Source organism: Myotis myotis, unplaced genomic scaffold, assembly GCF_014108235.1.
Source record: "Myotis myotis isolate mMyoMyo1 unplaced genomic scaffold, mMyoMyo1.p scaffold_m19_p_6, whole genome shotgun sequence".
Taxonomy (NCBI): Eukaryota; Metazoa; Chordata; class Mammalia; order Chiroptera; family Vespertilionidae; genus Myotis; species Myotis myotis.
This window is the reverse complement of record NW_023416368.1, coordinates 75,703,637-75,730,973: the sequence shown is the minus strand read 5'-3', so window position 1 is coordinate 75,730,973 and position 27,337 is coordinate 75,703,637. Positions and strand designations below refer to the sequence as shown.

The 27,337-nt window shown below is 38.7% G+C and overlaps 1 protein-coding gene across 18 annotated transcripts in view; it reads left to right on the top strand.

Annotated features, from left to right (window-relative positions):
* The window catches only part of HMBOX1 (homeobox containing 1), a 221,710-nt gene that overhangs the window by 145,408 nt on the left and 48,965 nt on the right, over window positions 1–27,337 (top strand). For all 18 annotated transcript variants that reach the window (XM_036312106.1, XM_036312100.1, XM_036312104.1 and 15 more), the window contains one exon: window positions 5,972–6,125. In XM_036312106.1, the coding sequence (XP_036167999.1) occupies window positions 5,972–6,125 (154 nt within the window). The remainder of the gene's footprint in view (window positions 1–5,971; window positions 6,126–27,337) is intronic.

Below are 27,337 nucleotides of genomic sequence, written 5' to 3'. Positions count from 1 at the left end.
AAAAAATGTTTGTATATTCTATTCCTGGGCTCAGAATATTTCTCTCTGTATGCCTTGATTGAAGTTCTCTTTTTCAACCTCTTCACTCTGGATCCATTTGGGTAAGGCTTTTTGTTGTTGGTAGTGAGTTTGTGTTTTTTGTTTTGTTTTGGTTTGGTTTTGGTTTTGTTTTGTTCTGTGTTTTTTTGGTCTCTCTTCAAGGTGGATTAAGCAAGGAAAATAATAGGATGGGTATTTAGGTTATTATTACTGACAATCTAATACATAGAGATATAGTGTAGTTCTTCGATAAACAGAACCATCATCAGAATTTCCCAGCATAACCCAAAGCCTGCCAAGGCATATTAATAAGATAGTCTGATGGAAACTGATCAAAAACATTTTGTTTCTTATGAAAACATTTATAAGAAAGTGCCTATTTTTTAAAAAGAGTGAGTACTAAGTTCAGCATGGTTGACATCAAAAGCCCCTTTATTTAATTCAGTTAGGCTCTATAGTCTTTTCCCTTGTCTAATTTAAACATTCCTATAGCAGACAGGGTTTGCTGAGTTCCTCTTGGCTCATGGCACAGATTCTGCATATTTCTAAACTAAACAATTAAATACAGTTTGCCAGAGGCTTGTGCAACAAGCACAAGAAGTAAATTTGGCAAACAGAAGTAATTCCTCCTCCCTTCACTGTTGCAGAGTGTCAGAGTCTCAGGGGAGTCATGTGTGTGACTTGAAGATGATAAATTACTTATGGAGAAGCTAGCTTTTATGAACTGAGTGGTGATGGCATGCTGGTAGTCATTCTTTCATTAGCTGATTGGGGAAGGTGCACCCAGAAATAACCCTGATAAGAAGATTATATATACAAGGAAAACATTTATCAAAAGTTTCAAATCCATCCGAAAATTAGGAAGAGGTGTCTTCCCCCCCCCCCCCCCCCCCCCGCTTAGGTTTAGAGTTGCTATATAAATGTGCAAAATTTTGTCTTAATGGGAGCCCAAATATAAGGTGAAAAAAATATTTCTGTAAAGAAAATAGGTAACACACTTCCTTCAAAGCGGGGTGGGGGGAAGTGGGTTGTTCAAAAAAAAAACCAAAAACCAGGACGCCTATATTTTATTTCAAAGGGGTTTTAAGTCTTATATATGCATTGTTCCTGCAGTCTAGTATCTTTGTATTTTTCTATCAAAGTCAATAATTTTGAACCCATTTTTTAGTTACTCATTGCTCTTTATCCATTTTGACCAAAGCAAGATGAACCAAGTTTTCTGGAACAAAATTCTGTTTATTCGAGTGTTTCCAGAATGCTTCTTGTGCTATTTTAAATACTGTTACATTGAAAAAGAAAAGGGACCAAGAAAAAAGCCTTCAATCAAAAGTAAAGTGATAATATTGTTTCAAATGAAGTATGTTTACAAGTTTGAAATTATTCAGAATTTCTACCTTCTCGCAAAAAATTACCTTGATTTTTTTTAATGTACTTTTATTGATTTTAGAGAGGAAGTAAGAGGGAGGGAGAGATAGAAACATCAATGATGAAAGAGAATCATTGATTGGCTGCCTCCTGCATGCCCCCTATAGGGATCAAGCCCGAAACCTTGGGCATGTGCCCTTGACTAGAATCAAACCTGGGACCCTTCAGTCCGCAGGCTGCTATTCTATCCACTGAGCCAAACCAGTTAGGGCACCCTGATTTCTTTTAAAGTAATCAGGCCACTCCTCACTTTTTTCTTCTTTTCTCCCTCCTTCCTTTTCTCTCCCTTTCTTTTACTCCCTGACCAATTTTATTTTATCAAACTTGTTACAAAAAATCTGGACAACACAGAATATTATAAGGAAGCGTAAGTTATATTACCAATAAACCCCAATACCAGGAAAGAACCATTATTATCAGTTGCCGTATTTCCTTCAATAAACCCCAATACCAGGAAAGGACCATTATTCTCAGTTGCCGTATTTCCTTCAATCTTATGATTATGTTAAGACTATTTGTATTCTTTGTTTTATTTGTACCCATTTATCACTCTACTTACCTAAGAAAGCATGCCATAAATATAGATGTGGCCCACTATCTGGAATTCCCTGACCTATTCCTCATCCTCCACCCACTGAAGCTCCAAATCTCTCTATTCTTTTATCAGAGCCGGGACTTGGATGAGAGGACCTACTACCTCTTCCAGTCTGTTTCTGCCTCTGCCTTGATCAATCATAATAACAGCTTGGCTTTATTTTGGACCTTTTATCATGGCTGTAGAAGAAAATTTACAATAGTCTACTTAGATAAATTCCAGCGCCCTTGTCAGGCTGTAATTTGTTTGCATTCAGAAAAGTACCAAAATAAAGATTTTTAAACCCTCCAGCACCATAGTTCCTTCTTACACCTAAACTTTGTTAACTTTGAATTAGATGCAGACCTAATTGCCAAGATATCTTGGCAGCATGGAATCCTTTTTCTTGAACTGTCTAAAAAAGGATTTTAGTTTAGAGTTTCACAGTATGTAGGCCAGGAATTTTTTAAACCAGGGGTCAGCAGCAAACTCTTTCTGTAAAAGGCCACATAGTAAATATGTTAAGCTTTGTAGGCTATGTGGTCTCTGTCACAGCTATTCAGCTCTGCCATTGTAGTGCAAAAAAAAAAGAAAGGACAATGTGTACATGAATTGGTATGGCCGTGTTCAAATAAAACTTTAAACAATGGCAACACATAGTTTGCCATATGTTTTAAGTCATGAATCTCTAAATCATGTATGATGATATACTCGTTCATTACAGGAAGAAGTTAAGGGTTTTTACAAAAATAACAAGCTATAAAAATATTCTGAATGATACAAAATGAATTGACCATAAATGAACATATTGACAGATTTGAATACATAAAAATTAGGACCACAGAGCATACCATCCTATATAATAAAGAGCTAATATGCTAATTAGACTGAGCAGACCGTCTGGATGACCTTCTGGATGAAGCTGGGGCTTCGAGGGTTGAGGGAGCCGGGGAGCGAGGGCTGAGCCCCTTGCACGAATTTTTTGCATCGGGCCACTAGTTAATAAAAGATGAATGACAAACTAGAGAAAAAATAGTTGTAACCTATACATGACTAGCAATTGGTGTGGTTTGTATGCACCAATGAGATGAATAACAAAAGAAAAAAGGACATAAGATACAAACTCACAAGAAAAGGTGCATAATGGCTATGATAAATAGGAAAAGATGCTCATTCTTACTAATAGTAAAATCTGTATTAAAGGGAAATTTTTTGCCTAGGTTTATAAATGTGAATAATTAGTAATACTTATAATACTCAGTGTATCAAGGAACATGGGGAAATAAACTGGAGAATTATCCCACCACCTAGCAGCCAAAAACAACAAACATTATCTCACAATTTTTGTGGGTCAGGAATCCAGGCATGGCTTAGCTAGGATGGTTTGGCTCAGCATTCTCGTTAGGTTGTAGTTGAGTTGTCTGCCAGGGCTACAGTCACTGGGGCTGGACAGTGTACTATCAAGATGATGCACGTGAGTGTTGGCAGACCCCAGTTCCTTTCTCCCTGCTGGCCAGAGACATCAGGTCCTCTCCACATGGGCCTTGCCATTGGCTCCCTGAATGTCCTTACAGCATGGCAGCTAGTTTCTCCTGAGCCAGTGATCCAAGAGACAGGCAACCAAGACAGGCTCCACCGTGTATTCTATAATTTAATATTGGAAGTCATGTACCGTCACAGACTAATTCTGGTACAGCAGGGGAGGGACTACACAACAGGTGACTAGTAGGAGGCAGGGATTCTCGAGAACCACTTTGGAGGCTCACTACCATATTGCTTGTATTGGGACTAAATAATACTGAGGGCTTTATTTCTGTTCAGCTGGGTTCTGCAGTTGTCGCATGGTGTGTCCTGCATCTAGAATAGCTTTTCTTCTCAAATGTCTGGCACCTGGATGAGTTTGGCAGGAGCACCTCGGGGTTGGCTGGGCATCTTTCACTCTACCTGGCTAGCTTGGTCTTCTTTACAACATTGTGGTCTCAGGTTAGTCATACTTACGTGGCAGCTGGTTCCCCCAGAGCCAGCATCAAGGAGATCTGGTTAAGAACTGAAAAGCTTCTTATGACCTAGCCTTGAACTGTTTCCATTTTGTGATGCCAAAATGTGTCCCAGGACCAGCCCAGATCAAGGGCATGATTACCAGGAGGTGGGACTTACTGTGAAGGAACCATTTTTAGAACCTATTCCAAGAAGTTATGAGTAAGAGAGATTATGCTAGCTTGTTCTAAAGTGGTAGTAGCAAAAGGAAACAAATTGATTTGATTCTGGATATGTTTTGAAGATAAAATTGACAGAATTTGCCTTTGGACTGGATATCTAGTATGTGGGAGATATAGAGAAGTCAAAGATGAATCTTAGATTTTAGAGCTAAGCAATTTGAAGAATGGTGATGCCTTCACTCCAATGGGAAAGACATAAGGGCAACAGGTTTGGAGAGGGAAATCAGGACTGGGCATCTGTATAAGAGAATGCATATGATCTTATAGCCCTTAAGGAGAAATCTAAATATGTGATGATGTAGAAATACTACCTATGGTATTAATTTTAAGGTACAATAAATAAAGTATGATTTATATTATGGAGAAAGAAATGTATTTATTAATATGTACATTATTGTTATTCCACATAATTCTAACCAGTTCTAACCTATTTTTCTAAGGCTATATCGAGTTTAGATTTTATTCTATAGGAACAGTTTAGATTTTATTTCATAGTCAGAGGGAACTTTTTGAAGGTTTTTGATCAGCAGAGTGATATGATCATAATTATGCTTGGGAAGATGAATTTCAAAGTGTGAGGAATGAAAGAACAGTGGGAGAATAGGAACTGTAGTCAATAATATTATAATAACTATGTCTGGTGTCATGTGGGTATTGCAAAGTATATGATTTTCTAACTACTTGTAAAGTATGTGATTTTCTAACTACTATGCTGCTTATATAAAACTAATACAAAATAATATTGAATGTAAACTGTAATTGAAAAAAAAATTTTTTAAGAAAGGAAGAACAGTGGAAGAGCCAGGGAGTAAATTCTATGATAGCATACCAAGTTACATTTATATTCTTTGAATGAAGTCTATGAAAGTCAAAGACAATGTTGCTTTTTTGTTTGTTTGTTTTTGTTTGTTTTATTCATTGCTTCTAGCCTAGAACAAGCCATGTAAGAAGGCTTTGGTAAATGATAAATGAATGAATACATGCATCATCACCAGTTCAGGCTGTTTGAGAAAAGGTTAGTCTGAACTAGTATAATATCTCAATTATAAATATATTTTTCATTTGTTTTAATTATATGACAGAAGTAACAGAAAATGGGATTTAGCATTAATAGGTAGTAGGCCTATGGAGATCTGATTTTGTCAGTACACTAAAGCATATCAAATATCATCCTATTTTCTTTTATGCTATATGTGACTTAGAGTTTACCAAAATTAGGGTTATTTTAAATTCAGCTCCTGCCTGCTTGTAGGGCTCTACTTTTAGGGCTCCATTTTCTCAATAACAAAAAATCCTTTGAATGGTAAAGAAAATTTCTGAACATAGATGGGAATTGTTCAAAAAGATTAAAACTTCCAAATAGGAATTTCAAAAGAGATTTTTCAGAGGAAAGTAGTCAGACTGTCACTGGGCTAAATATCATACTTATTCTCCAAAAGAGATAAATTTTGAGTTTTGTTTCAATAAAATGACACAAAGATAAAAGACAAATGACAGACTGGAAAAAAAAACATAAAATAATTTAATGATGACTTTTTAAGGAAGAGTTTTTGTTTCTTTGGATTTTTATTTTGGTCAAATAATTTCTATTTTTAAAAAATATATAAATATCAAATGTATTGAGTCTGCAAGTTTCAATGAAGAGGCAAAAGTTTATTACTGCTGATTTCATGATATATTTAGATATTTGCTAAAAAATACTTGTTTATTTCAGGGGCTACGCTAAGTATGAGACCGGCCCCCATTCCAATAGAAGACCCAGAATGGAGACAAACGCCTCCCCCAGTCTCTGCTACATCAGGCACCTTCAGATTACGGCGAGGGAGTCGATTTACCTGGAGAAAGGAGTGCCTCGCTGTCATGGAAAGGTACAGATCTCTTTTTCCTTTGAGCAGTTTTCCAAAGAGAGACACTTTAGATAGATTTGGACAATTTTCATTTCAAACAAGTGATTTGGGATTTAGGTTCTATCTCTAAAAGTATTTCGGAGTAGTATAAATGTTGTATTATTGAAACAATACGTTCTTACCATTGAGAATTCATAAAACTTGAGTTAACATCTATAAATATAATTTAAGAGAGTCCTCAGTAACTTAAACTTTAGAAGAAATTTTTTAAAATTTAGATTTATATATTATATTTTAGAAAATCTCTTTGCTGTTTTGTTTTCAACAAAATAATTGAATAATTATATAGGAGGCCACTGAAATTTTCGTAAAAATTTTTCAGTTATAGTTAACATACAATATCATGTTAGTTTTGGGTGACAACTTAGTGATGAGACATTTATATAACTTACAAAGTGATCCCTCTCATAATGCTAGTACTCATCTGACACCACACACAATAATTATAATATTATTGACTATTCCCTTTGCTGTATTTTATATCCATGTGACTATTTTTATAACTGCAGTTTTACTTCTTAATTTCTTCACCTTTTTCACTCATCTCCCCAACCCCCCCCCCCCCCCCCCCCCGCATCTGGCTGCCATCAGTTCTCTGAATCTTTGGGTCTGTTTCTGTTTTGTTTGTTTATTTTGTATTTTAGATTACACATATAAGTGAAATTATATGGTATTTGTCTTTCTCTGTCTACTTATTGCACTTAACACAATACCTTTTAGGTCCATCCATGTTGTCGCAAGTGGAAAGATTTCATTCTTTTTTATGGTTAGGTAATATTCCATTGTACATATGTGCCACTTCTGCTCTATCCATTCAAATATCAATGGACGCTTAGGTTGCTTCCGTATCTTGGCTATTGTAAATAATGCTACAGTGAACATAGGGCTGAGTATATCTTTTTGAATTAGTACTTTGGTTTTCTTCAGATAAATACCCAAAAGTGGAATTGCTGGGTCATATGGTAGTTCTATTTTTAATTTTTTTAGGAACCTCCACGGAGTTTTCAGTAGTGGCTGCACCAATTTACAATCCTACCAACAATGCACGAGGGTTCCCTATTCTCTTTTATGTACACTTCTCAACAGCACTAGTTTGATGATTTGTTAATGATAGCTTTTGTGACTGGTGTGAGGTGATATCTCATAGTGGTTTTAATTTACATTTACCTGAAGATCAGTGTTATTGAGCATCTTGTTATAAGTCTGTTGGCTATCTGTATCTTCTTCTAGTTAGTCTTTTCATTTTGTTAATGGTGTCCCTTCCTGTGCAAAAACTCTTTAGCTTAATGTAGTCCCATTTGTTTATTTTTTTTCTTTTGTTTCTCTTGCTCAAGGAGACATCCAAAAAATATTACTAAGAGTGATGTTAAAGAGTTTATTGCCTATGTTTCTTCTCGCTTCATGGTTTCAGGTCTTACATTTAATCTTTAATCCATTTTGAGTTTAAGAAAGTGTAAAGTTTCATTCTTTTGCATGTATTTATCAGTTTTTCCCAACACTACTTATTGAAGAGAATGTCTTTACCCTATTGTATATTGTTGCCTCCTTTGTCATAGATATAGGCATGGATTTATTTCTGGGCTCTCTATTCTGTTCCATTGATCTTTGTGTCTGTTTTTATGCCAGTACCATGCTGTTTTGATTATTATAACCTTGTAGTATAATTTGATATCAGGTAATGTGATACCTTTAATCTTGTCTTAATTTCTCAAGATTGCTTTTTGGGGTCTTTGTGGTTTCATATACATTTTTGGATTATTTGTTTTAGTTCTGTAAAAAATGCTATTGGTATTTTTTGTTGTTGTTAATCTTCACCTGGTCATATTTTTCCATTGATTTTTTTTTTTTTTTTTTTAGAGAGAGTGGAAGGGATAGAGAGAGAGACAGAGAGAGAAAAACATCGAAGTGAGAGAGAGACACACCAATTGGTTGCCTTTGCACATGCCCAACCAGGACCGGGGATTAAGCCTGAAACCGAGGTACATGCCCTTGACTGGAATTGAACCTGGGACCCTTTAGTCTGCAGGCTGACGCTCTTTCCACTGACCCAAACTGCCTAGGGTGTCATTGGTATTTTGATAGGGATTGCATTGAGTCTGTAGATTGGTTTGGTAGGATGGATATTTTAACAATATTAATTCTTCCAATCCGTCCATCTATTTGTATCTTCTTTAAGTTCTTTCTTCTGTGTCTTATACCTTTTCAAGTACAAGTCTTTTATCTCCTTGGTTAAATTTATTCCCAGGTATTTTATTCTTTTTGATGCAGTTATAAATGAGATTGTTTTCTTAATTTCTCTTTCTGGATAGTTTGTTACTGGTATACAAAAATGCAACCAATTTCTGAATGGTAATGTGTCCTGCTACTTTACGTAATTTATCAGTTTAATAGTTTTTTGATAGAATCTTTAGGGTTCTCTATATGTAGTGTCATGTAATCTGCAAATAATGACAGTTTGACTTCTTTGTTTCCAATTTGGATGTTTGTTTGGTTTTTCCCTTTTTTTTGGTCTGACTAATGTGGCTAAGAATTCCAACACTATACTATGTTGAATAAATGTGTTGAAAGTGGACATGCTTCTATTGTTCCTGATCTTAAGCAAAAATCTTTCAGCTTTACACTGTTGAGTATGATGTTAGCTGTGTATTTGTCATACATGGCCTTTGTTAGGTTGAGGTATGGTTCCTCTGTCCCCACTTTGCTAAGAGTTTTTAATCATAAATGGATTTTGGAATTTGTCAAATGCTTTTTTTTACCTATTGATATGATCATATGACTTTATCTTTCATTTTGTTTACATAGTGTTTCACGTTAATTGATTTTTGGATATAAAACTAACCTTGCATCCTGGGAATAAATCCGACTTAATCACAGTATATGATCTTTTTTTTTTTTTTTTTTACGTTTTAAATATTTTTTTTGTTTTTCAATTATAGTTGACATACAATATGCATTTTAAAGTTAGATAGTAAGGTTGCTGAATATAAGGTCAGTATACAAAAATCAAATATAATAGCAATGAAAAGAATATGATTTTTTTTATTGTTTAAAGTATTACAAATAGTAGTATATATGTCTCCTTTTTCCCCCATTGACCTCTCCTCGGCCTCCCCTATCCCCGGCACATGCCCTCTCCCTTCCCCCTCCCCATGTGTGTGTCCATTGGTTATGCTTATATGCATGCATACAAGTCCTTCGGTTGATCTCTTACCCCACCCCACCAACATTCTCCTGTCTTCCCAATGTAGTTTTACAGTCTGTTCGATGCTTCTTTGACTCTGTATCTATTTCTGTTCATCAGTTTATGATGTTCATTATATTCCACAAATGAGTGAGATCATGTGATATTTATCTTTCTTTGACGGCTTATTTCACTTAGAATAATGCTCTCCAGTTCTGTCCATGCTGCTGCAAATGGTAAGAATTCCTTCTTTTTTACAGCAGCATAGTATTCCATTGTGTAGATGTACCACAGTTTTCTAATCCGCTCATCTGCTGATGGGCATTTAGGCTGTTTCCAAATCTTAGCAATTGTAAATTGTGCTGCTATGAACATAGGGATGCATATATCCTTTCTGATTGGTGTTTCTGTTTTCTTGGGATATATATACCTAGAAGTGGTAAATGGCAGTTCCATTTTTATTTTTTTGAGGAAACGCCATACTCTTTTCCACAGTGGCTGCACCAGTCTACATTCCCACCAGCAGTGCAAGAGGGTTCCTTTTTCTCCATATCCTTGCCCGCACTTGTCGTTTGTTGATTTGTTGATGATAGCCATTCTGACAGGTATGAGATGGTACCTCATTGTTGTTTTGATTTGCATCTCCCGGATGATTAGTGACTTTGAGCATGTTTTCATATGTCTCTTGGCCTTCCTTATGTCCTCTTTCGAAAAGTATCTATTTAGGTCTGTTGCCCATTTTTTGATTGGGTTGTTTATCTTCCTTTTGTTAAGTTGTATGAGTTCCCTGTAAATGTTGGAGATTAAACCCTTATCGGAGATAACATTGGCAAATATGTTCTCCCATGCAGTGGGCTTTCTTGTTGTTTTGTTGATGGTTTCTTTTGCTGTGCAGAAGCTTTTTATTTTGATATAGTCCCATTTGTTTATTTTCTCCTTAGTTTCCATTGCCCTAGGGGTTGTGTTGGTAAAGATATTGCTACGACAAATGTCTGCTATTTTGCTGCCTATGGCTTCTTCTAAGGTTTTTATGGTTTCCCATCTTATGTTTAAGTCCTTTATCCATTTTGAGTTTATTTTTGTGTATGGTGTAATTTGGTGGTCTAGTTTCATCTTTTTGCATGTATCTGTCCAATTTTCCCAACACCATTTATTGAAGAGGCTTTCTTGACTCCATTGTATGCTCTTGCCTCCTTTGTCAAATATTAATTGAGCATAATGGCTTGTGTCGATATCTGGGTTCTCTGTTCTTTTCCACTGGTCTATATGTCTGTTCTTGTGCCAGTACCAGACAGTTTTGAGAACAGTGGCTTTGTAATATAGCTTGATATCCGGTATTGTGATCCCTCCAACATTGTTCTTCTTTCTCAGGATTGCTGCAGCTATTTGGGGTCTTTTTTTATTCCAGATGAATTTTTGGAGAATTTTTGTTCTAGGTCTTTGAAGTATGCTGTTGGTATTTGAATGGGGATTGCATTGAATTTATAGATTGCTTTGGGTAGTATGGACATTTTAATGATGTTGATCCTACTAATCCATGAACATGGTATATTCTTCCATTTGTTTATGTCTTCTTCTATCTATCTCTTTTTTCAGCGTCCTGTAATTTTCTGAGTACAGATCCTTTACCTCCTTGGTTAAATTTATTCCTAGGTATCTTAATTTTTTTGTTGCAATGATAAATGGGATTTTTTTTTAGATTCTCTTTCTGTGAGTTTATTATTGGTGTATAAAAAAAGCCATAGACTTCTGGATGTTAATTTTGTATCCTGCTACATTGCCAAATTCATTTACTAAGTCTAGTAGTTTTTTGATTGAGTCTTTAGGGTTTCCTGTGTACCATATCATGTCATCTGCGAATAATGACAATTTTACTTCTTTTCCAATTTGGATGCCTATTATTTCTTGTCTGATTGCAATGGCTAGTATTATGTTGAACAGGAGTGGTGAGGGTGGGCATCCCTGTCTTGTTCCTGTTCTTATGGGAAATGGCTTTAGTTTTTGCCCATTGAGTATAATGTTGGCTGTAGGTTTGTCATATGTGGCTTTTATAATGTTAAGTTATGATCCTTCTATTCCTACCTTGCTGAGAGTTTTTATCAAGAAAGGGTGTTAGATTTTGTCAAATGCTTTTTCTGCATCAATGGATATGATTATATGGTTTTTATCTCTCAGTTTGTTTATGTGGTGTATCACGTTTATTGATTCACGGATATTTCACCATCCTTGCATCCCCGGAATAAATCCCACTTGGTCATGGTGTATGATCTTTCTAATGTAATACTGGATTCGATTTGCTAGAATTTTGTTGAGAATTTTGGCGTCTATGTTTATGATGGATATTGAGCTGTAATTCTTTTTCTTTGTATTGTCTTTATCTGGTTTTGGGATTAGGCTAATGCTAGAATCATAATAAGAGCTTGGAAGTGTTTCTTCCTCTTGAATTTTTTGGAATAGTCTGAGGAAGATAGGTTTTATTTCTTATTTGAATGTTTGATAAAACTCCCCTATAAAGCTGTCTGGTCCAGGGCTTTTGTTTGTTGGAAGTTTTTTGATTACTGCTTCAATTTCCTCCATAGTATTGGCCTATTCAGATTTTTTTATTCTTCCTGGTTGAGTTTTGGAAGGTCGTATTTTTCTAGGAATATGTTCATTTCTTCTAGGTTGAATATTTTGTTGGAATAGAGTTGCTCATAGTATTTTTTTACAATTCTTCGTATTTCTGTGGGGTCTGTTGTTACTTTGCCTCTTTCATTTCTGATTTTGTTTATTTGGGTTCTCTCTGTTTGCTCTTGGTGAGCCTGGCTAGAGGTTCATCAATCTTGTTTATCCTTTCAAAGAACCAGCTGTTGGTTTCATTTATCTTTTGTATTGTGGTGTGTGTGTTTTTTTTTGTCTATATGCCATTTATTTCCGCTCTGATCTTTGTTATTTCCTTCCTTCTGCTCACTCTGGGCTTTTCTTGGTGCTCTCTTTCTAATTCTTTAAGTTGCAGAGTTAGGTGGTTTACTATCAGTTTTTCTTGTTTTTTTGAGGTAGGCCTGTAATGCTATGAACTTCTCTCTCAGGACTGCTTTCACTATGTCCCATAGATTTTGGATTGTTGTGTTTTCATTGTCATTTGTTTCCACGGTGTTTTTTATTTCTTCTTTGATCTCTTTGGTAACCCAATCATTGTTTAATAGTATGCTATTCAGCCTCCAAGTGTTTGAATTTTTGTGATTGCTTTTTTTGTAGTTGATTTCTAGTTTTACGCCATTGCGATCTGAGAAGATGCTTGATATTATTTCAATCTTCTTGAATTTGGAGAGACTTTTCCTATGTCCCAATATGTGGTCTATCTTTGAAAATATCCCATGTGCACTTGAGAAGAATGTATATTCTGTAGCTTTGGGGTGGAATGTTCTGAAGATGTCGATTAAGTCCATCTTAACTAGTGAATAATTTAGGATTGCTGTTTCTTTGCTGATTTTTTGTCTAGAGGATTTATCCAGTAATGTTAAGGGGTATTAAAGTCTCCTACTATGACTGTATTGCTTCAATCTCTCCCCTGCTATCTTCCAGAAGTTTTTTAATGTATTTCAGTGCTCCTACATTGGGTGCATATATGTTTACCAGAGTTATATCCTCTTGTTGTATCAATCCCTTTAGAATTACAAAGTGGCCTTTCTTGTCTCTTGTTATGGTCTTCACTTCAAGTTCTGTTTTCTCAGATATAAGTATTGCTACCCCAGCTATTTTTTTTTCATTTCCATTTGCCTGAAAGATATTTTTCCATCCCTTCACTTTCAGTCTGTATGAGTCCCTTGTTCTGAGGTGGGTCTCTTGTAGACAGCATATATATGGGTCATGTTTTCTTATCCATTCAGTCACTCAATATATTTTGATTTGAGCATTCACTAGTAATCCATTTACATTTAATGTTATTATTGATAGGTACTTGTTTGTAGCCATTTCTATTCTTTATGCCTGTGTTCCTCCCTCCCTTTCTATTTCTTCCTTTTACAGCATTCCCTTCAGCATTTATTGCACTGCTGGCTTATTAGTGATAAACTCCCTTAGCCTTTTTTTTTTTTTTTCTTTTGTCTGTGAAGCTCCTGATTTCCCCTTCAATTTTGATTGATAGTCTTGCTGGGTAGAGTATTCTTGGATTCAGTCCTTTGCTTTGCATCACTTTGTATACTTCATTCCATTCCATTCTGGTTTGATGTGTTTCTGTTGAAAAATCATTTGATAATCTGATGTGGAATCCTTTGTAGGTAACTCTCTTTCTCTGTCTTGCAGCCTTTAAGATTCTTTCTTTGTCATTAACATTTGCCATTGTAATTATGAGGTGTTTTGGTGTGAGTCTTTTAGGGTTCATCTTGCTTGGGACTCTCTCTACTTGGGTGACTTTTTTTATTCCCCATATCAGGGAAGTCTTCTGTCTTTATTCCTTCAAATATATTCTCTAATCTTTGCCTGCTTTTCTTATTCTTCTGTCACCCCTATTATACATATGTTACTTCGTTTCATGTTGTCCCAAAGCACACTTACGCTCTCCTCATGCTTTTTAATTTTTTTATCCAGTTGCAGTCCAGATTGAGCTTGTTTCTCTACCTCACCTTCTAACTCTCTAATTCGGTCCTCTGCTTCTTCTAGTCTACCATTGAAACCTTCCATCCCATTTTTGATTGTAGCTATATCACTTTTGATTTCTTCCTGATTTTTGCATAGGTTGTTGATTTTCTTGTCCATCCTGTTTATGAACTGTATAACCATTGCCCTGAATTCTTTTACTGACATATTGCATGCCTCCGTTTCACTTCTTTCCTTTCTTGGTGATTACTCTTTTTCTTTCCTTTGAGGATTGTTTTGTTGTCTCTCCATTCTAGCCATCACCAGAAAGTCCATGTGCCGAGTTGGGGGGGGGGGGGGCTGAGCCATGTGTGGCAGCAGCGTCATGCCACCAGAGTGTCACTGAAGAGCTCAGACACGGAGACGTGTGGCTGCAATGGTTGGCAGGAGCCACATGTGCCTTCCCTGAGATTCAGAGTCACAGGTGCTCAGTGCAGTCTCGTGCGTACGCCGAGATCCAGGGTCCCTGCACACGTGTGTTGAGAAACAGAGTCCCTGCATGCCTGTACTGAGGAACAAAGTCCCCAAGTATGCACACCGAGCATCGAGAATCGGAGTCTCTGGTGCTTGGTGTGGCCTCAAGCACGCCCCGAGAATCAGGGTCCCCGTGTGCACACGACAATAAACACAGTCTCTGCGTGTACATGCCGAGAATCAAAGTCACTGGCGCTTAGTGTGACCTTCAGCACGTGTGCTGATAAAGTCTCTGGCTTGCTAGGGGGACAGGGCTGCACAGCCTCCCGGTGTCAGCAGGAGGCCCACTCATGTGCCACCGATCGCGCAGGCCCTATGCCGCTGCTGCGGGCCAGCAGGGAGGGGCCTGGATGTCTGGAGCTTCAGTGTCCCTGGGTCTGCAGCTGCTATGGTAGCAGGTCTTTGTCCAGAGTGGCTGTAGGATCCCGGTTTGCATCTGAGGCCAGTCTGAGTGGTGGTGAGGTTAGAATCCTAGTCACAGCAGTCTGTCCTTGAAGATGGCATGGTTTCTGTGCCAGCGCCAGCCGCCCGGGAGTGTTTGGAGCAGCAGTGGGATCTCGCAATCTAAGACCACCTGGTCAGCCAGCCCCCGAAAGTCCTTCAGAATCTAACTGTCCCTAGCTCACATACACACACTCTCCAGACATGTCTACACACTCCCCTTTCGCTCCTTCACTCTCTTACACTCTCTCTCCCCCTGCTGTCTTGCCAGTCGCCATCTGTCTCCTAGTATATGATCTTTTGATTGTTTTACTGCATGCAGTGTGCTAATATTTTATTGAAGATTTTTGCATTTATGCTCATCAAGGATATTGGCTTATAATTTATTTCTTTTTGTAATCTCTTTGTCTGCTTTTGGTATCAGTGTAATATTGGAAGGGCCACTGAGATTTAACTTTCTTTGGTAAGGAGTTTGGCCTAAATGTGCTTAGTCCCAAAGGTTAGAAATACTTGGGGTGTTTTTTTTTGCTTTGATTTAGTAATTCTCTGACTAGAGCACCGGGACCTGATCCATAGTAGATAGTCAGTACTTTTTTTTTTTTTAAATCCTCACCTGAAGACTTTTTTTTACCATTGATTTCTAGAGAGAATGGAAGGGGAGGGAGAGAGAGTCAGAGAGAAAAACATCAATGTGATAGAGACACACTGATCAGTTGCCTCCTGAATGTGCCCCGATCTGAGTGAACCTGCAACCCAGTACATGCCCTTGACTGAGAATAGAACCTGCAACCCTTATGTCTGAGGGCCGATGCTCTTAACCACTGAGCATACCAGCCAGCGTGGTACTCAGTACTTTTTAAAGCTGAATTGACCTTGGATTCAGTTTTCCCATATGAAATGGTAAAAATAAATTAAATATGATTATGAAATGTTCAATATATTTAGGCCGAATCTGTAGTAGAATTATCCTTTAGTCTCCTGCTTATAAGTAATGTTTACAGGATTTTGTTTTGATATAGAGTCTTATCTATAATAATAAAAGCATAATATGCTAATTAGACTAGACAACCTTCCTGACAAAGCCAGGGCTGGGGGGAAGACCAGGTCCCGGGTGTCTGCCGGCAGCCAGAGGGAAATCCAAGTCCCGAGTGCCAGAGGGAAACCTGAGTCCTAGGTGACAGGGTAGACGGTGCCAGCAGCCGGGGAAAGGAAGGCCTACTCTTGCACAAATTTCGTGCATTGGGCCTCTAGTATGTAATAAGATAATAATTTTCCATTAGAGATTTTTACTTCCTAAGATTAAATGAACAAAAAGAGACTCTATTAAGCAGAGGTAAAACCAAATGAATTTTTATATTGAGATTTCTCAATAATTTCAGTAATAAGAATGAAATTGCATGTATGAAACTAAGTTTAGCTTCTAGCTGATATAGAATACATAATTACATTGAGAGAGCTTCATGTGTTCTTTCCAATTGTCTCATCTGACCAGCAAATGGCGTACTAGAAAGAGCATTTGACTCAGAGCCAGAAGATCTGGTTTGGGCTTTGCTATTAACCCAACTGTGTAACTTTGTGTAGGTTACAAACCCTTGAGCTGTAGCTTCCTCATCTGTAAAATGAAGTTTTTCAATAGCCAATAGTGAATTATATCATCTAAGACTTTACTATCTCTCTTCCTGCCTACTTCCTGATTATTTCCCAGCTCATTAACATCACTACCTGAAAGAGAGGGAGATTTAAAAAGAGAGAGAGAGAGAGAGAGAGAGAGAGAGAGAGAGAGAGAGAGAGAGAGAGAGAGAGAGATGGGAGCTTAGAAATAAGAACATGCAGAAGCCAAAAAATAATAGTAATAAAATAAAATGCTGACAATTAAGCATTTGCTTAAGGAAAAGTTTGGATCCAGTAGCCAAAATAAGATTATAGGTTATCATTGATGTTATCATCTGTTCCTTTCCTCACTCTCTTATTATAGATAAGAGTAAAGCCATTTATTGAATAAAATGAATCCTTATATGCTTGATTAAAATGAAAGAATGAGATTTATTGTCCTAGAGACCTGACATTTACAATCTGATTTATTTTTCTCATCAAGAAATCTTTATTCTTTAATTCTTTTTCTTCAGAACCTACCATGTAACAGATGTGAATTTAATAACATCTGACTGGTTTGCAATGTTGTACATATTTCTCTGCCTAAAAAAATAAGTTTTCATATTAGTTTCTAATTGTTATAAGTTCTAATTGTGCTACTGACTCAGTTATTGAATTTTTTTGAAGATACCAATATACATTTATCACGTTTCAATCTAAGGAAGGGTTAATTTAAAATTTGGTAACATTAATACCAATAGGTGATATTCCTAGTGCATTTTCATAATTGAATGTCAAAGACTTTGCAGTACTTCTTATTTCCAAGGCAACAAGAACTACCCATAGTATCACAGTGATTAAATTTCAGTATAAAAGATATTGAGCACTCAGCTCTGAATAAGGCTTCATTTAATCTTAATTTTCAGTTTTTAACCTTAATTTTAATTGTGAGTGTCTTTAATCCAGGAATTGGTTATCTTTGGTTTAATTTTATATTACATGGTATAACCAGGAAGAATGTATGTTGCAAAAATGCAAAAAACTTTTCCAAAAAGCAATCGTAGAGAATTTTATCTGAGAGTATGAATTTTATCTGTGAAAATGGGACTTTTTATTTTCTAACATGAAATATAAATCCCCTAGCCTCAGAGGAATACATGATGTTTTTTTCTAGACTGCATGGGTGAATAAATACATATGCACAAACTGTAAAGCCAGCAAAGTACTAGCCTTACTCACATATATTAGTGTAAGTAAAAAAGTATTCTATTCCTCACTCTATTCCTCACACTGTATACCAAGATAAATGAATCAAAAAAGTGAATCCATAAAAATAACAGAAGAAAACGCAAGTGATTCTTCCATATCCTGGACATGGAGAAATTTTTCCTAACTATGACTCAAAAATCTAAAAACACTAAGGTAAAAAAGGGTTGCTAAATTTCATTGTATAAATGAAAATAAAAACTTTGGGAACCATGAGCAAAGTTAAAAAAAATAAATTGAAAAACTATTTGCCACTTAAAATTATCCCTGGTATACTAGTATAAAAGAACTATTAAAAGGGAGAGAAGACCTAAAACTATAGAAAATGGACTAAAGATATCAGCAGAAAAACAAATGAAAATGGTCCTTAAACATATGAAAAGATGTTCAGTTTAACTCATGGTAAGAGAAATTAAAATTCAAATTATACTGAGATGTCATTCTTTTCCTATCACATTGGCAAAAATCCAAAAGTTCCACAACATTTTCTATTGATTGGGCTGTAGAGACATGGGCACTATCATATATGGCTTGTGAGTATGCAAAATGGCACAACTTTGTGGAGAGGAATTGGACAATATCAGAGAAAATAACCCATGGGCTTACCCTTGACTCAACATTCCCACATCTAGAGAATTAGCCCGAAGATACACTGGCAAAAACATGCAAAGGTAGCAGCCCTGGTTTCTCCTTTTTCTAATAAGGCAATCAAGGCTTTACAAGATTGAGTAAATTCCCAGGGCCACAAACCTAATAAGTGGCCTAGCCACATGCAGACCTTTAAACGATGCTAACCATAGATTTGAGCTCTGCTTATTAACTAATGAGGAGTGTTCTTTTTATTTGGGAGTATGCAGATTGTTTTTAATGTATGGACTTGGCCTTTGTTAACTCTGAAGTCTGATGCCACTAGATTAACATGTGTTGCAACCTTCCATCTGCTTGAGAGCATATGGAGATTGTAATGGGGAAAAGATGAAACAAAAATGGCAAAACAATTCATAATTGTTGAAGCTGGCTAATATGTACAAGGGGACTCATGGTTTATTACACTTTGAAGGTTTGCCATTTCCCATAATTAAAAAGATTTTTGTTATCATTGTTTAAAGAGGACCTGACTAGATTTTAATGAGTAAAATAGATTTAGAAAATTGACTAATATTTATTCATTGAGCTATTTATTTATAGAACATCTATCTGCTTATGTGCTATCACTGAGCTAAGCTTACCTTAAGTAGTTTACATATTCACAAGAGGAAAAAGGTATCTATATCATATGTCAGAAATATCTGCACATTCAAATAATGTAAGATTCAAATGTGACTTTTATTCAGCAATCCTGTGTCCCTTTGTTACTTACCAGGTATGAGATAAAGTGCTAGGGATGGAGAGAATACATTTTAGAGGCCTGAAACATCTTTAGAGTGAATGGTCAGAAGTTTTGGATGCTTTGTGGCCTTGGAGCAAAGTTACTTTTAAAATTATATGTTGGGGTGACATTATTTAATAGGACCACATAAGTTTCAAGTGTACATGTCTATGATACTCATCTGCATATTGCATTGTGTACCCACCACCCAAAGTCAGATCTTTTTCTGTTGCCATATATTTGGCCCTCTTTACTTCCTCCCCACCTCTCTTCCCTCTGGTAACCACCATACTGTTGTCTCTATCTTTGAGTTTTAGGTTTATGTCCCATACAGCAATGAAATCATATGGTTCTTAGCTTTTTCTGTCTGACTTATTTCACTTAACATCTTCTGATGTACTCTTTCCTTTTTAAGCATTCAGAGTTTTGGTCTGGATAGTCTTTTAGCGTTGGAAACTGGTATGTCTCTGGAGTGCTGGCTATATGAGTGGGACACAGAAGAGTGGGATCTGGCTATTGTACCTATGCTGGTCTTAAGACGGAAAGATAAAAGAAACCTTTAAATCTCCTTATACAGGTTCTCAGTTCCAATTAAACAAGATAGAAAGAAGCAACAACTTAAAAAGGACTTTATCTAGATACAGGAATAAATCTAAGAGTACCTAGCTGCGACAGGCAAAAGCAACAGAAGATAATGGTTAAGAAGATAATGGTTACCCACTTTGGAGCCAGATTTGTGTGTATCGGTAATTTATTGCGCTTATTTTTCATCAGAGTAGTTGAATGATGAGTCTGTGTCTAGGTGTGTTCAGGAAAATGAAGGCAAGTAAATATATCTGTGTCTGTTTGTAAATTAAACTGTTACATGTTTTATTTTTTTTGATCAGTATACCCATAATACCTATATTTTTTGTTCCTCTTAGATTCTTTTCATGTTCATCTTCAGAGAACAGTATAAAACAGAAGCACTACTAAACCCCATGAAATTATAATGAAAACAGTTTTTGTTGTTGATTTTACCTTTGTCAACCTCCAAAACAACTTTAAACATTAACCCAGAATATTCTCCTGTTACCTCCTCCAACAGGCAAAGAATCAGTATTAAAAATTGCAGCTAGACAGTGTCTCTTCCCCCAAAATTTATAAATAATTTTTTAGGATAAAAGTACCTCTTCACAAGGAAAAATAGCATCACAACCGTGATATTATAACAAACCAAGATTAAATCATAGCTCTAAATTTGGTATCACTGCCGTTGACCTGACAAGCTATAAGTCTGAATATCTCATCTGAATTAGAGACATGGGTCTAGTGCACAGATGCATTTTATGTGTGTTTATACATCCTGGGAGAATCAACATAGAAGAGACAGATCCATTTGTAGAGTGTTTCTAGAATGTTGCTTGAGGTTTCTGTAATTTAATTCTCTTGGTATTTTCTGCATTTTGGAATTCTTCCCAGGACAGTTTATTAGTACTTGGATTTTGGTTTCAGCCTCTTTCCTTTCTCCTTTTTACTTTTAATGTTTTCAGTGAATACTTGGACTGTGAAGGTTAAGAAAACCAATAGTTCCAGAAACTAAATTCTATATTTAACTGCAGACTGGGTGTGGTTCAGACAACTGCAATGCAAGCTTGCTAGTGTTTTGCCAGTCATCAAAACCCTGACCTGCACGGAACATTTCGTTTCCTAGTGTTCTGACTCTGGAATACGCTGAATTATGATGATGTGGTGATATATGGTATCCACTCTTGTGGGTGTAAATAAAATATAGACAAAAGAGTTGCATAGGTTCAAACTTGAAGTCACTCTGGAAGATGTTTCTTTTGTGGTGTTCTATAATAATCTCTGAATGATATTAACCTGCCCTGTTTTCATGGTGCTGCTTCCCATAATTCTTTTACCTTTTTAAAAAACATTATTGTTCTTTTTATTTTAGAGACAGAGGAAGGGAGAAGGGAGAGAGAGAAAGAAAAACATCGATCAGTTGCCTCCCATATGTGCCCCAACTGGAAATCTAACCTGCAACCCTTTGGTGCAAGGGACAATGCTCCAACTAACTGAGCCACCCATGCAGGGCCTTTTATTACCTTTAATTACCACTGGGCTATTAAAAATTGTTTTATACAAGAAGTCTTTACTTTAGCTCCCATTTCATGAATTCATGTTTTCTTTTAATGTTTTGTCCTTCTTGGTTTGCTTGTTATTTGTCAGTTTGATAAAATAATATTAATTACCATAAAAATAGAGAAATAACTGTTTGTTTTCCTAGTAAGATTTACCCTCCTTTAAAAAAAGGAAAAACACTGTCTCTTGAAGAGAATCCTGTTACTTTGTAAAATGGAGAAATAATCACCTTTTTCTTCCTTCGCAGTATTCTTGTGTATTATTTTGTGTAATGTCCCAGTATTACTCATACTAAACAGAACTCCATGAAGAGACCTGCTCATTTTAGTAAGTTTACACCTCAGAGCAGAAACACTTATAAATGTTTCCTTATACTATTCTTCTGAGAGATTGAGACCTATCCAGATGTTTCTTTGAATGACAACTTGTATCATCCTATATAATAAAGAGATATTATGCAAATTAACCCTCGTGCTATCACAAGATGGCTGCGCCCACAGTGGAGGCGGGGTTCCCGTAACAAGCCATAATGAGCCATCAGCAGGGACCTTAGGCTGCATGGCGCCGGGCCGGGGCAGGGGACCTGAGGCTGTGCCCCCACCGGCAGGGCTTGACAGAGGACCTCAGGCCACGCCCCCTGCCATGGCACTGGGCTGGGGAACGTGGGGGTGTGCTGGGGGACCTGAGGCTGTGCCCCCGCCTGCCGAGACTTGGCGGGGGCTCTGAGGCTGTGCCCCCAGCCTAGTAGGGCTTGACGGGGGGCGGGGAGGCCAGCCGGGTCTGGATCTCGCCCAGTGGGGTTGGGGCTGGCCAGGTCTGGGTCTCGCGTGACTTTTGAGGTGCGTGTGGGTGGGCAGGGACTTGACTCTGGGTCCTGCGGCGCGCCCCAGACTCTGACAAGAGGAAGCTATTCACATTTTACTAATTTTCTTTCATCTCTGACATTTCTTTATAGAGAAAGGGCAAATAGCAATATTAAAATATTTCCTCTAATTGATTGCCTTTTATTGTGCACGAATTTCATGCACCAGGCCACCAGTTTATTTATTTTTTTAAGAAAATCCATCATTTCAACATATGTACATATGTGCTTTGTTTTTTATTATTTACCACAAGTAAAGGTCAGGAATTGTTATCTTTCTTTTAAATTTTTTTTACTGTTTCACTTTATTACTGCTGTGTATGTGCTCCATGTGAGTGATGTAGGTGCTTATGTAGGTGGGTTTGACTTACGGTGAAAATCACGTTACATCGCGCCATAGGAACAGATCTCTGATGTAACCCGAGGACCTACTGTATTGTAATAATGCAATTTTTCTTCTATTGTTTAACACTATTTCATTCACATGTTTCTTCAAATTAGGCCTTATCTGTCATTTTACCATGACATTCCACTTAATAGATTTACCACCATTGCCTTAGCCTCTTGCAAAAAAGTATCATGGTTGCCCTGACTGGTTTGGCTCAATGGATAAAGCGTTGGCCTGTGGACTGAAGGGTCCCAGGTTTGATTCCGGTCAAGGGCATGTACCTTGGTTATGGGCACATCCCCAGTGGGGAGCGTGCAGGAGGCAGCTGATCGATGTTTCTCTCTCATTGATGTTTCTAGCTCTCTATCCTTCTCCCCTCCTCTCTGTAATAAAATCAATAAAATATATTTTAAAAATAAAATAAAATACAGCCCTAAATTTAAAAAAAAAAAAAAAGTATCATGGTCAAATGTAAAGAAATTGGGAAAAAAATTACTGAATTTCCTATCCATACAAAAGTACTAACCTGGTCAGATGGTTTCTTTGATCCTAGATAAAAATATATCTATATATCTATATATCTATCTATCTATCTATCTATCTATCTATATATATATGTATATATAATTTTTTTTCAACTAGTCTGCTCAATTCAGCAGCAACATAACGAAGAAAATGAGATTTAAGTTTCTTTGTAATTGTGAAGTACTGGAGACAGTTTTAATCCTAGAAATAAAATGAAAAAATAAGGAAATGTATTCTAAGCAGTGAGAATGTTTTTAATTTCCTCATTTTATAAGGAAGAAAGAAGTAATTCTCACTACCTATATTGATAAAAGGTAGGTGAATAATGATTTCTTTGCATTTTTAGGTATTTCAATACCTTAAGATATTTCTTCATTATAATACTAGAGATCCGGTGCACAAAATTCATGCCCAGGGAAGGGGTGTCCCTCAGCCCAGCCTGCACCCTCTCCAATCTGGGACCCCTTGAGGGATGTCCCTCTCACAATCCAGGACTTCTGGCTCCCAACCGTTCACCTGCCTGCCTGCCTGATTGCCCCTAACCACTTCTGCCTGCCAGCCTGATCACCCCCTAACCACTCCCCTGCCAGCCTGATCGACGCCTGACTGCTCCCCTGCCGGCCCGATGGAACCTAACTGCCCTTCCCTGCCGGCCTGGTCACCCCTAACTGTCCTCCCCTGCAATTCTGGTTGCCCCCAACTGCCCTCCCCTGCTGGACTGGTCACCCCAAACTGCGGGCCATTGCCAGCCTGGTTGCCCCTAACTGCCCTCCCTGCCTGCCTGGTCACCCTCACCTGCTCTCCCCTGCAGGCCTGGTCACCCCTAACTGCCCTCTACTGTAGGCCTGGTCCCCTCTAACTGCCCTCCCCTGCAGGCCTGGTCCACCCCTAACTGTCCTCCCCTGCAGGCCTGGTCCCCCCCAACTGCCCTCCCCTGTAGGCCTGGCCACCCATAACTGCCCTCCCTTGCAGGCCTGGTTCCCCCAACTGCCCTCCCCTGCTGGCCTGGTCGCTCCCAACTGCCCTCCCCTGCTGGCCTAATCGCCCACAACTGCCCTCCCCTGCCGGCCATCTTGTAGTGGCCATCTTGTGTGTTGGAGTGATGGTCAATTTGCATATTACCTCTTTATTATGGAGGATGTATATTAACATAGAAACTGCAGGATAAGAATACAAGCTGATTGCCAAACAAGGTACTGAGATAGATTATGTAGATATACATACAGATCTTCTGATAGAATTCAGTTATCATGGAGCTGATTTTGTTCTTTGAATTTAGTCTATTCATGTTATGCTAAGTACCAATTATTCTCCAAAGATTTAATTCTAGGGTGGGAAGTACTTTTCCTATCAAAAGTCTAAGAGGGAACAAAGGATCCACACAAACAAGAACTATGATTCTTTAGAATCATAGCACAATACAATTTTGAGAACTTGAAGGACCCTTGAAAATTATATAACATTAGAGGCCCGGTGCACAAAAATTTGTGCACTAGAGGGGGGTCCCTCAGCCAGGCCTGTGCCCTCTTGCAGTCTGGGACCTCTTGGGGGATGACCACCTGCTGGTTTAGGCCCACTCCCTGGTGGATTGGGCCTAAGCTGGCAGTCAGATATCACTCTGGCAGCCTGGGAGCCCTCGGGGGATGTCCACTTGCCAGTGGGGAGCAGGCCTAAGCTGCAGTCGGACATCCTTAGCACTGCTGAGGAGGCGGGAGAAGCTCCTACCACCACCGCTGTACTGGCAGCCGTCAGCCTGGCTTGTGGCTGAGCAGAGCTCCCCCTGTGGGAACATACTGACCATCAGGGGGAAGCTCCTGCATTGAGCATCTGCCCCCTGGTGGTCAGTGTGTGTCATAGTGACCAGTCATTTCCAGTTTTTCTGCTGTTAGGGTCAATTTGCATATTACCCTTTTATTATATAGGATAGAGGCCTGGTGCCTGGGTTGGGGCCAGCTGGTTTGCCCCAAAGGATGTCTCAGATCAGGGTGGGGGTTCTGCTGGGATGCCTGGCCAGCCTTGGTGAGGGGCTGATGGCTGTTTGCAGGCTGGTCACACCCCCTTCAGGGTGAGGGTCCCTACTGGAGTGCTTGGCCAGCCTGAGTGAGGGACTGATGGCTGTTTGAAGCTGGTCACACCCCCTTCAGTGTGGGGGTCCCCACTGGGGTGCTTGGCCAGCCTGGGTGAGGGGCTGATGGCTATTTTCAGGCTGGTCAAGCCCTCCCCCCCCCCCAGTGGGGACCCTCACTCCATGGAGGTTTGGCCAGCCTGGGTGAGGGGCTGATGGCTGTTTGCAGGCTGGTCACACCCCCTTCAGGGTGAGGGTCCCTACTGGAGTGCTTGGCCAGCCTGGGTGAGGGGCTGATGGCTATTTCCAGGCTGGTCAAGCCCTCCCCCCCCAGTGGGGACCCTCACTCCATGGAGGTTTGGCCAGCCTGGGTGAGGGGCTGATGGCTGTTTGCAGCTGGTCACACCCCCTTCAGGGTGGGGGTCCCCACTGGGGTGCTTGGCCAGCCTGGGTGAGGGGCTGATGGCTATTTTCAGGCTGGTCAAGCCCTCCCCCCCCAGTGGGGACCCTCACTCCATGGAGGTTTGGCCAGCCTGGGTGAGGGGCTGATGGCTGTTTGCAGGCTGGTCACACCCCCTTCAGGGTGGGGGTCCCCACTGGGGTGCCTGGCCAGCCTGGGTGAGGGGCTGATGGCTGTTTGCAGGCTGGTCACACCCCCTTCAGGGTGAGGGTCCCTACTGGAGTGCTTGGCCAGCCTGGGTGAGGGGCTGATGGCTGTTTTCAGGCTGGCCACATCCCCTTTAGGGTGGGGGGTTCCCACTGGGGTGCCTGGCCAGTCTGGGTGAGGGGCTGATGGCTGTTTTCAGGCTGGCCAGCCCCCCAGTGATGGAAGCTCCCAGCCTCTCCTTTTTTTCTTTCTTTTTTTTTTATTCTGGGATTTATTTACCTTCTATAATTGAAACTTTGTTGCCTTCAGTGGAGCTCAGAACCGGCTCCTGCTCGCTCCAGCTCCGTGGCCATGGCCTGCTGAAAGCAGGTATCTGGGGTTTATCTATCTTCTATAATTGAAACTTTGTTGCTTTGAGTGGAGCACAGAGCCAGCCGGGAAGCGTGGCTTCCTCCATCACTGGAGCAACCAAGCCTCCTGCTCGCTTCAGCTCCGTGGCTGCCGGCCGCCATCTTGGTTGGGTTAATTTGCATATAGTCGCTCTGATTGGCCGGTGGGCATGGCTTAAGGCATAGCAAAGGTATGGTCAATTTGCATGTTTGTCTTTTATTAGATTAGATTTAGTAATTCTTACAGTTGTATTGACTAATTTGCTTTTTAAATAAAATGGGAGCATAATACTTTCTTCATAATTATAATACTAAAGAACACACTTCAGGTTACATTGTGATCAAATAAGAATCAACTGAGAACAACAGAGGGGTAGGGTAGGAGGTGTGCTTAAAAGAAAAGTGTGAACAGGAAGAAGAAATGGATATTCACTTTTTGGGAAATTAAAGAACAGGAGATGAGGAAGGAGATGATATAGAAAAGAGTTCAGGAGGGAAAATGAAGGAATAAGAAGGCCTGAAAGGAATAAGAAATTAAGAAACACAGGCAAGAAGAAATTTAGTTAAATACAATAAAGACTTCTGTCTTATTCATCTTTGAATACCAATTCTCAGTATATAGTTTAACACATAGCAGATGTTCAGTAAATGTTTAACAATAAAAATTAAAGAAGATAAAGAAAAGGGCTGAGAAGTTCAACAAATATACTTTTTAAAAAATATATATTTTATTGATTTTTTACAGAGAGGAAGGGAGAGGGATAGAGAGTTAGAAACATCGATGAGAGAGAAACATTGATCAACTGCCTCCTGCACACTCCCCACCGGGGATGTGGCCGCAACCAAGGTACATGCCCTTGACTGGAATTGAACCTGGGACCCCTCAGTCCGCAGGCCGACGCTCTATCCACTGAGCCAAACTGGTTAGGGCACAAATATACTTTTTAAAAAATCATATTCTGTGGTTCACATGGCTATGGATTCAAAATAAGCAACTCAATCTTATTTTTTGTGTGAGGTTAGCCAAGTTAATTAACCTCTTGGAGATAGGTTCTCAGTCTAAAAAACAAACTTTATCTTTAGGGCCTCTCTTATTCTCTGCAGAAATGGTGAACAAATATAGGTAAATGAAATCAAAGGGAGATTCTTAGCTTAAATGCTACTTAAACTTCAGTCAGTTGTCAGCAGATGCAATTTATATATTTTTTAACAAGGAAGGCAAATCAGTCCTTTTATTGTTCACACTAGTGGCCCAGTGCACAAAATTTG